General features: G+C 55.5%; 1 protein-coding gene across 6 annotated transcripts in view; it reads left to right on the plus strand.

Annotated features, from left to right (window-relative positions):
• The first annotated feature begins 858 nt into the window (after positions 1–858).
• RAB11FIP5 (RAB11 family interacting protein 5) overlaps positions 859–13,040 on the plus strand; it is a 44,766-nt gene continuing 32,584 nt past the window's right edge. For all 6 annotated transcript variants that reach the window (XM_054202126.1, XM_054202128.1, XM_054202129.1 and 3 more), the window contains exon 1: positions 859–1,390. In XM_054202126.1, the coding sequence (XP_054058101.1) occupies positions 999–1,390 (392 nt within the window). In that variant the 5' untranslated portion in view covers positions 859–998. The remainder of the gene's footprint in view (positions 1,391–13,040) is intronic.

The raw sequence follows: 13,040 nt of genomic DNA on the forward strand, positions 1-13,040 counted from the left end.
AGGCTGGACGGGGCTTTGAGCAGCCTGGTCTGGTGGGAGGTGTCCCTGCCCATGGCAGGGGGGTTGAACTAGATGATCTTGAAGGTCCCTTCCAACCCAAACCATTCCATGATTCCATGACTCCATGAACGGTCCCGCACACACGCACATCGCGGGCAGGGTGGCAGGAAGCGCAAGGGAGACGCCGGTAACAGCAGCGCCCGGAGGGGCCGGGGACACCGGGGCACACAGGCCTGTCCCCCCTCTTCCCGGCTCGCCCGGGGGCGGGGGACACCTCGCCGCACTCTGGGTGGCCCGTCGCGGCTTTGCGGTGGCCCAGCCTGCCCCGGCGCGCCGTGCGGTGCCTGCTCCACCCTGCAGCCTCGCCGCACGCCCCGCCCCGCCTCCCCGGTGCCCGCTCAGTCCCGGGTCCTCGGTGCTCGCCCTCCCCGGTGCCCCCCCACCCCTCTCCCGGTGCAAGCCCAGTCCCGCGTCCCCGTGCTCGCCGTCCTCGGTGCCCGCCCCAGTGCACTCGCCACCCCGGTGCCCGTCCCCCCCTGCGCCCGCCCCACCCCGTCGCACGTCCGGCCTCGGTGCACGCCCAGTCCCGCGTCCCCGGTGTTCGACCCCCTCGGTGCTCGCCCCAGTGCACTCCCCCGCCCCGGTGCCCGTACCCCCCGGTGTCCCCCACCGCGGTGCACGCCCGGCCTCGATGGCCGCCCAGTCCCGCATCGCCGGTGGCCGCCCCCCGCAGTACCCCCCCGCTCCTCCGGTGCACGCCCCCCCCCCCCCGCCTCCTGTTCCCCGCACGCAGGGGGCGGGGTTAGAGGCCGTGTGGCGGCGGGGCTTGGGGCGGGGCGGCCGGTGGCGCTCGCGCTGCGGCCCGGCTGCGGCGGCGGCTGCGGCGGCGGCGGCGGCGAAGGCGAAGCGAGGCCCGGCCCGGTCCGGTCCGGTCCGGTCGTGTCCGGTTGTGTCCGGCCCAGCCCAGGTCGGCCCGGCGCCTCCTCAGCGGTCCCGCCATGGCGCTGCTGCGGGCGGCCGCGCTTCCCGCTGAGGGGTCTCCGGCCTGGCTGCCCACCCACGTCCAGGTGACGGTGGTACAGGCCCGTGGGCTGCGGTGCAAGGGCGGCGGCGGCGGCAAGCCGGGCACCAGCGACGCCTACACCATCATCCAGCTGGGCCGCGAGAAGTACAGCACCTCGGTGGCCGAGAAGAGCACCGGCAACCCGGAGTGGCGGGAGGAGTGCGCTTTCGAGCTGCCCCCCGAGCTGGGCACCCCGGCGGGCCTGGCTCGCGGCGGCCTGGTGCTCACCGTCATGCACCGGGCCCTGGTGGGCATGGACCGCTTCCTGGGCCAGGCCCTGGTGCCCCTGGAGCCCGCCCTGCAGCAGGGCCGCGCGCCGGACGAGCGGTGAGTGCGTCCTGCCGGGCATCGCCCGTCACCCGTGGGGACAGAGCAGGGGAGGCCTCTGGGATGGGTGTCACGGGTGCCTGTGTGTCCTATCATGGGTGTCATTGGTCCGTGTGAGCCCCAGGAAGGGTGTTGCAGTGGATGAAGTGTCATGGGGTCCATGTGTGCCCCAGGGAGGGCATTGCAGGAGGTAGGGTGTGGTGAGGTCCATGTCTGTCCCAGGAAAGGGCTTTGCAGGATGTAGGGTGTCACAGGGTCCGTGCATGCTCCAAGAACAGTGTTGCTGGGAACAAGGAATCATGGGGTCAATGAGTGTCCCAGGAAGGGCACTGCAGGAGGTAGGTGTCACAGGGTCTGTGGCCACTGTAGGAAGGGTGTCGTGGGGTCCTGACATGCCCCAGGAAGGGCTTTGCAGGAGGTGATCCACCATCACAGCAGCCATGCATGCTTCAAGAAGGGTGTTATGGGGGAGGGGGCATCGTAGGGTTTGTGGGTGCTCTGGAAGGGGTGTGACAGAGGATGGGGTGGCACAGGGTCCATGCATGACCCAGGAAGGGCATTGGAGGATACAGGGTATTACAGGGCCTGTGGATGCTCCAGGGAGAGCATCACGGGGGTAGGATGCCACATGCGCTCCAGGAAGCGTGTTTTGGAGGATGGGGTGTCTCAGGGTCCCTCCACCCTCTCAGGAAGGGAGTGGTGCAGGACAAGGCATCATGGGGTTCTTTTTCCCCCTGGGAAGGGGATCCAGGGGGACAGGATGCTGGGAGGTCCCTCTGCATCCTGGGAGGGTTCCGTCAGGGTCTGTCACTCCTGGGAAGCTGTGGCACAGATGCCTGCGGTGGTTTGTCCTTCCAATGTCTGTGATGGCTTTCCAGCTGCCACCAGCTTGGTGGGGCTGTCGGTGTGACCTGGTTTGTCATGGTGCTGCTGCAGGAGGGTCCCCCAGTTCTGGGGACCAAGCCCCAGCCCTGTGTTGCCTCCAGCATAAAACCCTGTGTGTGTGGGATTTGCTGTTCCTCTTCCTTCCCCCAGAAGGGTTTAAAACAATAATAATGTTTTCTAGCCTTTGCCAGGCGGAGAAATGCACGCAGACCTGGCTGGGCTGCTGCGCGCCTCCGGGAGCTTCCCTGCTGATTGCTGGCTCCCAGGACCCCAGGAATTTGTCTGGCTCACTGCCTGAAGCTGCAGGCTTGGAGAAGAGCCTCCCTCGTCCTCCTACCCAGGGCACGGCCCAGGAGGTGGCGGAGGGAGTGCTGGGGCTTGGCAGAGTGTCGCAGCCTCACTCCTGGAGAGCAGGATTAACGCGAAAAGGGGTTGGAAAAACTTTTCCCGTGGAGAAATGCAGCTCGTTTGCATCTGCAGCCCATGGAGACTCCTGCTTGCCCTAAAAAGGGAGCATGGGCACATAGGAGAAGTGACTAACCCTGGAGTTAGTGTCTGAGTGTTTTCCCCCCCGCGTTTATTTTGCTTTTATTAGTGCTGCCTGGAGTATGGGCGGCGTCGGAGGAGCTGGATCTGAATTCTTTGGGCCTAATTCAAACCAGCATCGTGCACAGACTTCAGAGCGAGCAAGCTGATCCGCGGCCTTTCGGGTGCGCTGGGAGAGACATGTTGTTTTGGCACGGGAGGATGTGAAATAACTTTCTGTCCTCTTTGCGGTTTGGGTAGGGAGCCCTGTGCCGGGAGCCAGGGTAGGAGCCATGTCTCGAGGAAAGCCACGCTCCTGTTAGCAGAATTTTATGAAGCTGTGCAAAGCAGGGGGCCCTGCGACAGTCCCGCAAAGGTTTCAGGAGGCTGAGCCTGTGGTCTCATCTCAAAGGTCTTGTCGTCAGGGGCCATTAATCGCATGGGTGCAACGTCCAACGTGGCTGGACCCTGTGCTGCTGGTCACAGCTGCCAGTCACCCTGGCGGTACTGTTACTGCAGCCCAAGGAGGGGACCTGGGCTGTGAGGCAGGAGATCCCCAGGATCTTTGCTGTCTGTCTCCCTCCCTCCCTTCCTGTAGCTTCGCTTGCATAAGTAAAATTAACTTCCCCTCGTGCTGTTTAGGATTGCAAGAGCTTTTAAGGCTCCTTATCTTTGCCTGTGGCCCCCAGTGATGGGACTGAACACAAAACATGATGCAGAGCTCTCACTGTGTGACCCTGATATCTCCGTTTGCTCGAACCCCTGAGCTGTAAGGTGTCTTGAGGGTGGGTGGCAGGTCTGCAGTGTGGAAGGGGCTGCACTTTTTTTTTGGAGGAAGGTCCTGAGTGATGGAGTGTGTCCAGCTGGGTGGAAGAAGGGTTGAGGGGAGACTCGGGAGTCTGGCTCTGCAAGCCACATAAGCTTCCAACCAACTTCTGATGTCTGGTTTGGTCCTGTTGTAAACAACTTTGTCTAAGAGGAAATTTTAGTCCCAGATTAAAAAACAGCAAAACAAATACAGACTCTCCCACTCTGGAAATGAAACATAGAGCGCACCCATGCCTGTGCAGCAGAGATAATCGTTGGCCCCTGAGTGAGGGAAGTATAAGTTCAGTCTTTGCCATACGCTGTTTTTTAAGACCCCATCTGCAGTCCTCGCTCCTGGGCATAAAACTGCTGCCAGTTGGAATGGGAGCCTGCTTAAAAAAAGGCCTTGTTTGTCAGTGTGTTGACCTTGCTCTCGTTTTCCTGCTGATTTTTGTTGCACGGAAACTTTACCGGTGATGATTTTTATACTTGTTTTCAGCATGATGGAAAATATTCCGTCAAACTTGGACTCTTCTCCAGGAACAAGCCATCAGCCGGCATCCAGGGGTGTTTATGAGCTGCCTTGTTCAGCTGAATGTCTTGGTCATTTCAGTGTTTTGCCTGGGAGAAAATCAACTCTTGGAGTTGCACAAGAGCAGCCTGAGAGCTCTCATGGCCTTTTTGGGCATCCTAACGCTTGTCCCACACTCAGCCAGCTCCAAGGCTTGGGGTTGGCAAGCAAAGCAACAGTCCTGAGCATCATTTTTGCCTTCCCATTTCAGCCCATGTAGTTCTTCTGGTTTTAACCCATGCCTTTTACTGCCCTGCTGAGCCCGATATGTGTCTCCCGACGCAGTATCTTTCTGCATCAGGAAAACCCTTCACCATGGCCCTGCCCAGGTGGGATGCTCCTGGTCCTCAACTCTTCTTCCCCTGTGACTTGGTCCCTGCAGCTCTCTGTCTTGCCTCGTATTTGGGGAGCCCAAATCTCAGTGCTGCTAACACAGTGAGGCAGTGCAATAAAGTGCTTGCATACTGGCATGGTGACCATCACTGTGTCCAACTGTAATGGTCTGATGGTGGGTCCTCGAGTTGCTGCCGGCTTGGCCCAGGCATGGGGGGAGACATGGTAGTTTGGCAGGGAAACAGTGGAATGGTCAGTCCCTCTGAAATGAGGGCTCAGCATAGAAGAGGAGGTTTTTTTCTGGAGTCACAAAGCAGCTATCGCTTCTGCTTCCTGACATCCAGGAAATGCCATTGCAGTTCCCTGTGGGGGCTCATCCTGCTTCTCTGTGGCGTGGCAGCGAGCTGGGGATCATTACCTCCATGTCTGTCCCCGCCAATGCAGCATCTGAGGAGGGTGTAAATGCCTTCAGCTGCAGTGAGACGAGAGCTTCAATCTGACACTCATCAGGCTGTGTCTTCCCCTTGGCCAATGTGGTCTGTTGGGTGGGTGGCATGGCGCGGGATTGGCACTGGGGACGACAGGAGGTGCACAGTAACACTCGTGGGATTGGACCTTGGACCTGACTGCGTGGGGGCCTGAAAGGCCTTGATTTTATTCCGTGGTCTGTGAGGCTGGTGGCAAGGAGGGATGGTGGGCACCCTGAGTTTCCTAGGCTAGTGTCATGGTTTAACCCCCGCTGGCAACTAAGCACACAGCCACTTGCTTGCTAGTAGCAAGTAGTAGCTTGCATAGTAGCTACTATGAAGAAAATTAGCTCTATGTCCACAAATGTCCATTGAGTTCATTTAGTCTATGACTTTGGGCTCCGTGGTCATTCAGGACAGGAGATGTGGTGTGTTGCGTGAAGTTATTGGGCACCAAAGCCAGTTCAGGTCAAGTCACTGCTGGACTTGCAGTGCTTCTTGTAATGCTTGTCCTGCATTGGTTCAGGTGATTCCTACTATAGTAATTCCTATAACATGCAACTTAAATCATGGGTTTCAAGAATTTAAAGGTATTTCCATTACAATCTCCACCCCGGTCTCTTTGGAGCAAGCCATCAGGTTTAACATTGCAATGAACATCTGCCCTTGCCCCTGCCTCTGCTCTGGCTTGGACTTATCCACAGACTGCAGTCCCTTAGGGGTGTACATGCTCCAAGTGGCGCTTTATCTATGAGACACAATGCCTTCAGAGATGTACCTGCTCCAGCATGGCCTTACACACAGCCACAGTCCCTTCAGGAGTGAACCTCCTCCAACATGGCCTCATCCATTGCTGCAGTCTCTCCAGGGGTGTACCTGCTCTGTCATGGGCTTATCCATGGCCACATGCTTTGAGGTCTTCCAGCATGACCTCATGCACAGCCACTGATGCTTCAAGGTGTACCTGCTGCAGCATGGACTTATCCATAGCCACAGATGCTTCAAGGTGTACCTTCTCCAACGTGGACTTAGCCTTGGGCCACAATCCCTTCAGAGGTATATGTTCTGCGGCACAGACATAACCACAGCCACAGACACTTTGAGGTGTACCTGCTCTGGCATGGGCTTATCCAGGGCCACAGATGCCTCAGGGTGTCCTGCTCCCACGTGGACTCATCCACAGGTCACGGTCCCTTTGACTCAAGTTCACATTGGAGTTCCATCCTGTCCAGTACAGCAGCACAGAAACAGCAGCGGTGCCCTGGTCCTCTGCCAGTCCAGGCGCATCGCCACTGCTGCTATCAAAATGTTTCCAGGCACAACTGAGTAAGATAATAAGCAGTATAGCAGTACAGCAAGCAGCATAAGCAAAAAGCAGCCACTAACGAGCACTAGACTGTAATATACAGCGAGACAAGCAAGCGCCGTGGCAAGCACAGGAGCCTGTCAATTAATAGCTAAACAGCAGTAACAGCTATAAGCTCGATCTAGCACATTACAGTCAAATCTGTTGTTATCTCAAACCCTTCGAGACCCATGTTGGGTGCCAAAAGGACTGTCGTGGTTTAACCCCAGCCGACAATTAAGCACCACACAGTTGCTTGCTCATTCGCCCCCAGCTGGCATGGGGGGAAGAATCAGAAGAGCAAAAGTGAGAAAACTCGTGCATTGAGATTAAAACAGTTTAATAGGTAAAACAAAAGCCGCTCAGGCAAGCAAAGCAAACAGGGAATTCATTCACTGCTTCCCATTGGCAGACAGGTGTTCGGCCATCTCCAGGAAAGCAGGGCTCCATCATGTGTAACAGTTACTTGGGAAGACAAATGCCATCATTCTGAACATCCCCCCCTCGCTTCTTCTTCCCCCAGCTTTATAAACTGCACATGATGTCACATGGTATGGGGTATCCCTTTGGTCGATTGGGGTCAGCTGTCCTGGCTGTGTTCCCTCCCAGCTTCTTGTGCCCCTCCGGCCTGCTCGCTGGTGGGGTGGTGTGAGGAGCAGAACAGGCCTTGACTCTGTGTAAGCACTGCTTAGCAGTAACCAAAACATCCCTGTATTTTCAGCACTGTTTTCAGCACAAATCCAAAACATAGCCCCATAGTAGCTACTGCGAAGAAAATTAACTCCATCCCAGCCAAAACCAGCACAGCTAGGCAAAGAAAAACCCTAATTGTCATTACCTCCTCTCTCGCCTTTTGAAATCTCATTTTCATTTGTGTTCTTTTCCTAAGATCTCATAGCGCCATGGCAAAGCCATGAGCCTTCCAAGGTGAAGATCTGCTGGCTGTGCAAACACCGGGCTGTTGGAGCTCAGTCTCCAGAGAGCAAAATTCAGGGCTTTGCAGCACTGGCATTCTTTGCATAGGGGGACAGTAAGTGTAGCAGAGGAGTTTTTATTCCTGGCTCTGGTGTTTTCCTGCAGTGACTTGCAGTTGCTTGCTGGCTGCTGCCTTGGACGGGGAGCAATGACAGCGAGTAGCCTTTGGTGTCTCTGCGACAGGGAACTTGTCTTGCAGAGTTGTTACCCGCGCAAAATTAGCCCAGCTCCAAATTCTCCAAAGCCCTCCCTGCTGCAGTTCTCTTTACTTGTTCCTGTTCTTGCCCAGCTGTGGAGCGGCTGGTTGCTTGGAGGGGACTGGGCTTGCGTGCAGCCTGTCACCCGGGCAGCTGCAGCATCTCCACCCTGTCAGCAGGAACGAGATACTCTCCTTGCTCTCCATCAGCAAAGAAGCTAGTTGGGGTACAAAGCATTTCCACTGGTGCTAAGCTTTCCTAGCTGAAGTCTTTGAGGCCACTGGGACTTCTCTGCCCCATGTCCTGATGGAACTCAGTTCTGGGGCAAGGCTCAGTGAAGAAGGGACGGGGATTTCCTTGGGCTTGGGAAGAAGGTGTCATGGAGTCATGCCAAGACAGCTGGCAGAGCTGGTTGGAGAAGGAGCTCGTCGGCCCTGTCGCTGCCTGCAGCTACGTGGCTCGGCATAGGGAAGCAGCATGGCTGAGGGGAAGGAATGGGCTGAGACGGAGGTATCTCAGGGGGACACTGCTCTGAATTTGCTTTGGCCCCAGGGTGACTGAGAAGCTCTCCGTAAGGTCACATCATTGCCCAATAATGTGTGGTGCCCGTCTGCCCAGCAGCAAAGCAGCGTTGGGGCCTTGGAGGGGCAAGAAGCACCCTCAAGGCCAAGGGACAGTTCCCGAGTCCCTGCTGGGGTTCCCTAGCTGTCTGTTGGTCTTTCCTGAGCTAAGCCCCAGATCAGGCACTTTTCCCTTCCCCTTGCTGGTTGTACCCATCATGTCCCCTCCTTGCTGTGGCGAAAGCAGATGGGTAATGTGCTTTCTGTGGCACTGTCCTTGTTTCCCCCAGGCACAGACCTGCTTTCATCTCCACTGCCAACCCCTCTGGACTGCTGTCAGCCCATGGTGTGCTTGTGGCCGTCGCCCTCCCTTGTTAAATTAAAATCAGCGGAGATCATTAGCAGCAGAACACGTGCTGTGGCCTGCGGGCTCTTGGCTGTGGCATCTCTCTTGGATGTGGTGGTTTGTGCTCGTTGCCATTGCCACTGTGGCCCTGGCTTCTGGCTGCTTCTCTTAGGGGAGGTTTTCGCATACAGGGTAGTAGCTCACTTTCTGCTCCCTATCAGGCATGAGCTGAGGCCAGATCGCTGCAGATGTGTCCTCTGCACGTCTGTTCTTAAGCCTAGGAGAGGAAGAGTCCTTGCAGTGGGGCAGAGAGGAAGTAGCTGCTCTGTGATAGTTTTGGGATGGAAAGTTTTAATAACAGGGGAAACAGAGCCCTCTTCCTCAGGGATTGTGATCAGAGGTTCGTGAAGGTCTTCAGGGTAGGCTCATGAAGGTCTTCAGGGTGGCCGAGAACAGCAGCTGTGATGAAATCCTTGGTTTTGGGCTGGAAAGGCAGCTCTGAGGGCTTGTTGTGTCTCAGCCAAGCCAGGAAACGCCCTGCTGTGTCGAAACATTGCCAAGCAGGGGAAGGAGAGGGTTAGTCCTGCCAAAAATCAGGTTGAGATGCTCTCTGTGCTGCCAGAGGCAAGGCTGGGCAGGAGGCAGCCAGGCCTTGGGATAGGGACCTTGGTCTCCAGCTTGTCGTGGGCAAGCATTTGCCCCTAGCTGGGAGCCCACAGGGAAAGCATCAAAGGTGATGCTGCTTAGAAAATGGTGGCACTGCTTAATATTGCTCCTACCTGCCCAGTCAACCCCATTTTCACCCAGTTGCTGAGGTCAGTTTAAGAGGTATAAGGCCCTTGCTCTGTTCTGCTCCAGGAAGCCTCTGCTTTTGTTATTTTTAAAAGATATTTGAGCATTTGATCCCAACTTTGCAACTCTGTCATGTTGAGTTTGGGCTGTCAGTGGCCGACAGCACTGGCCTGTCACCCTCCGTCATCTTAAAAAACAAAAAGCTGCAGATTCAGGCTTCTTTCTCTGTTTCACGCTAATTGGTGGAGGCCTAACTGCCTCCAGCTATCTTTTTCCCTTAGCAGCTGCAGAAAAACCCACAGCCAGCCTGGAAAACACCTCAAACCTGTTGGTACAAAGCTCCAGACGTGGGTGTAACTGGTGCTATTGCATGTGCTGAGCTCAGCTAGTGCTCACGCCATGCTTCGGGAGCCTCGCCACCTCAGTTCATCTTTCCAAGGTGATTCCCTCCCTTCCCTACAGAGCCTGGCAAAACATTTCTTGCCAGTCCTTCCTCCTTGGTGACTAGGAAGGCAGGGTGGGCTCTGCCCTCCACTCCTCTGGCCCTCCAAGGGGATGCATCGTCATGCTGCGCTGAGCTGGATGGCTCAAAGGCAGTGTCCACAGCAGGATAGGAGGTTTTTTTGTCTGCTCTTCATGGTTCCTGGGGAAACCCGCTTGATTATGGCATTGCCCCAGAGGAGAGCATCTGCAGGCACCTTCAGCTGCACCCTGGCAGCATGGCCACTTGGGAGTGGTGTGTTACAGCTCAGGGGCTGCTGGAGACACCCCATTTCTTTGACATCGTAACCAGAGGGAGAGCATCCATCCGTTGGGGTGGAGAGTATGTCTGTGCCATGGCTGCTGACAGGGCAGAGTCTAGACTGGGTTATTCTGCCCATCCACTGTAGCCAGCTTGCAAATGCGCCTACATAGGTGCCCGTGTGTAGGGAAAATGGGCTCATTGCCCCGAGTAACCCTGCAGGCTCTGTGTGCTCTAGTGTCGTCTCGCCTTGGAATCCTGTCGATGGAATCCTCTTGCTCTGGATGCTGGTCATTGCAGGCGTGCTGGCATGGGCTGCTGCCTCTGCACAGCTCCTGCATGGGGCTTTTTGACAACTGGAGTCCAAAAATGACCTCGCGTCCTTTCTGTATGCAGTCTGTTGAGTGAAAATGGCTTTTAAACCTTTGCCGCCGCCTCTTTTCCCACCCCAGGGCTTGTTGGAGCCTGTGCTGGGCAAAAGTGTGCAAATAACTGCCATGGGAATTTGCTTTCTTTGTCAGAAGCTTAGCTGGGGATGCAGGTGTGGGTTTCCAGTGGGATGGCATTTCCAGCCTGGGCTGGGCGTTTGGGAGTCCTGTCCCCAGAGCAGCGTCTCGCGGCCTCCCCAGCTCTGCATTTCCAGCGCATGGGTCTCGTCACCAGAAAGTCCACCAAAGATAAAGCTGTGTGTAATTAGAGCAACCTGCTGCTGGGCTTAAGATTTGTTCCTTTTTCCCCTTTCCCCCACTTTTTCGCATGTGTGACTCATGCCAAGAGCAGGTTGCAGTGTCTGCTGATGCGACGAACAAACAATCGATGTGTGACCTGTTGCCATAGCCGGTGTAGCTGGTATTCTAAGCTGCATGGAACCCCTCGGGTTGGTTTCTCCTTTGGAGGACAGGTGCTGCGTTCCCAAGTCTTGTGTTGCCTCTAGGTACTAGGTTCTCCATGCAAGCCCTGCTGTGATGCGCTTCCCAGCTGGAAGTGGAAAAGGATTTACAGCAAAAACGTGTTTCTCCAGCCCGTCCTGTGCACATTGAGTTGTGCATTAAGTAGCTCCCCAGAAGCAGGTGTACTGGGGGAACCTGTGGAGCAGCTCCTCGGTGTCAGTTGTGCTTTGCAATCTTGCAAAGTCAGCTCAGGGGCTTGGTTTTTTAACTTTTCTTTGTGTCCTTGTTTTTTTGTGCAGCGGGTCAGCGGATCACCAGCGCTGCCTCCTCTCCCATCTTCGCACAGGGGCCTCATCCCATAGTCTTGCTGTGCCCAGTTGGCGCTGGCCTGGCAGTTCAGGTCATTTGGTGACCACAAATGTGGTTTATTGGCTTGTTCACAACTCAAAGGACGCAAACCTCGGACGCTCTGAAGCATAAACAGATAAATACAGCCAAAGAGATCAATTTCTGTCTCCTGCTATTACTATTTCTTCTTCATTCATAAATGTTTCATGCTCCGTTTTACAGCTCCTTAAATCTTCCCTCCCTTCCTCTTCCTACCTCCCCATCCTCTGCTAGAGAGGGGAAAGCTTCTGATCTTCTTAGCCTAAATTGATTTGTGATCAAGTTACCGGCCCTTGCTGTCATGCCGACACTGTCCTCGTGATTGATAGTTCTTCCCCATCCCTGATGTCTACCCTGCTTCTAAACCCATCCCTCTCCATGCCATCACATACCCTGTTTGCCTCTGCCAGTCAGCACAGAGGCTGCAGGGGCAAATTTGGGGGCAGAGGGTGGTTGGGCAGCCATCCTCTGTCTCCTCTGTGAACAGGGTCAAGAAAACAGCCTGTCTGGGGGCTCTGCAGGTCTGGGCCACTCCAGTCCTGCCATAGCCAAGGGAAGGTGCCAGGCAGCAGGGTCCTGCTGGGATGCAGGAGTGAGGATGCTCAGGACCTTGCCAGGATGGACCTTGTGCATGGAGCACTGAGGTGCTGCAGGATACATGCCTGGAGCACCACCTGTGTAGCACAGCCTGGGTGTTGTATCAGGCTTGCCAGTGAGCTGTGGGCGCAAGCAGGGCTGGTTTTCTTTCTGGTTTTCATCGTGCCTTGCAGGTTTTCAGACTTTTCCCTGCCATTGAGACCCACTGAGTGACAGCATCTCTTTTCCTGACCTGTGAGTCGTGGGACAAGCCCTTCAGCAGGGCATGCATATAGGAGAGCTTGGACAGCTTTCTCTGTCCCGGCATGGGTGTGAGTTGGTGGTGGGAGTTTCTTGTGTAGGTTCCTGGTTGTCCCGTGCTCCCACATCAGCTGCAGTACTACATTGCTTGGAGCACCAGCACTGAGTCTGTAGCACCATCCTTTCGCGCTCCCCACCACACAGCTTCTGCTCTTTGTTTCTACATCCCATTTAGCCACCACTCTCTTGAGCAGCTGAGTTGGTTGTATCAAAGCTGGAACCTATTAGAAGAGCAGGGTTGAGTTGCTTCGTTAGCAGTGATCTGAATTATCTAATGAGCTGTGGGGGGTTGGTTTGTTCAAGATTGTTTTCGAGCACTTCTCAGAGGAACGTTTGCAGAGATGAACTTACCACCTCAGCTTCTCGAGCCCTTTCTTCCCCATCCGTGGGGGAATCAGCCTGTATTTATTTTCCATCTGTGCTTTTAGCAGCTTACAGGGATCACCTTGCAAAACAGGCCATCCAAAACCAACACAAAATGAACCTACGCTGCAGAAAAGCTTCCCAGCACTGGCAGGGGAATCTGTGTCAAAAACATGAAGCCAGAGAAAAAGCACGAAACTCCCCAGGGCTGGGTTATTTTCCACCCTGTGCTTCCCTTCTAGGGTAGGTGAACTTCCTCCTGGCCCAGTGCGATGTGCATGTTTCTGCGAGGCTGCTTCAGTTCTCGTCTCACCAAATGCCTCTTTGCTGCGTGTGCCGTGTCCATTGAGGGGGGTCATGCCAGGAGGAGCGATGCCCCTTCTGCCAATGTTCATGTTTTCCCTGGGTTGCCTTTTCTGTGCTCCGTCCTGCTCGCTCGGTTGCTGTAGGGTCCCAAGTAGTCTTTAATTAAAGACTTGGGGTTCTTTTCATAAGCAAGGAAGATCTTGTTGCAGGGATGAATCAGCAGTAAATGACAGGCTGGTGTGGTTGGGGAAGAGTCATTGGC

The sequence above is a fragment of the Rissa tridactyla genome, chromosome 5 (genome assembly GCF_028500815.1).
Source record: "Rissa tridactyla isolate bRisTri1 chromosome 5, bRisTri1.patW.cur.20221130, whole genome shotgun sequence".
Classification (NCBI taxonomy): Eukaryota; Metazoa; Chordata; class Aves; order Charadriiformes; family Laridae; genus Rissa; species Rissa tridactyla.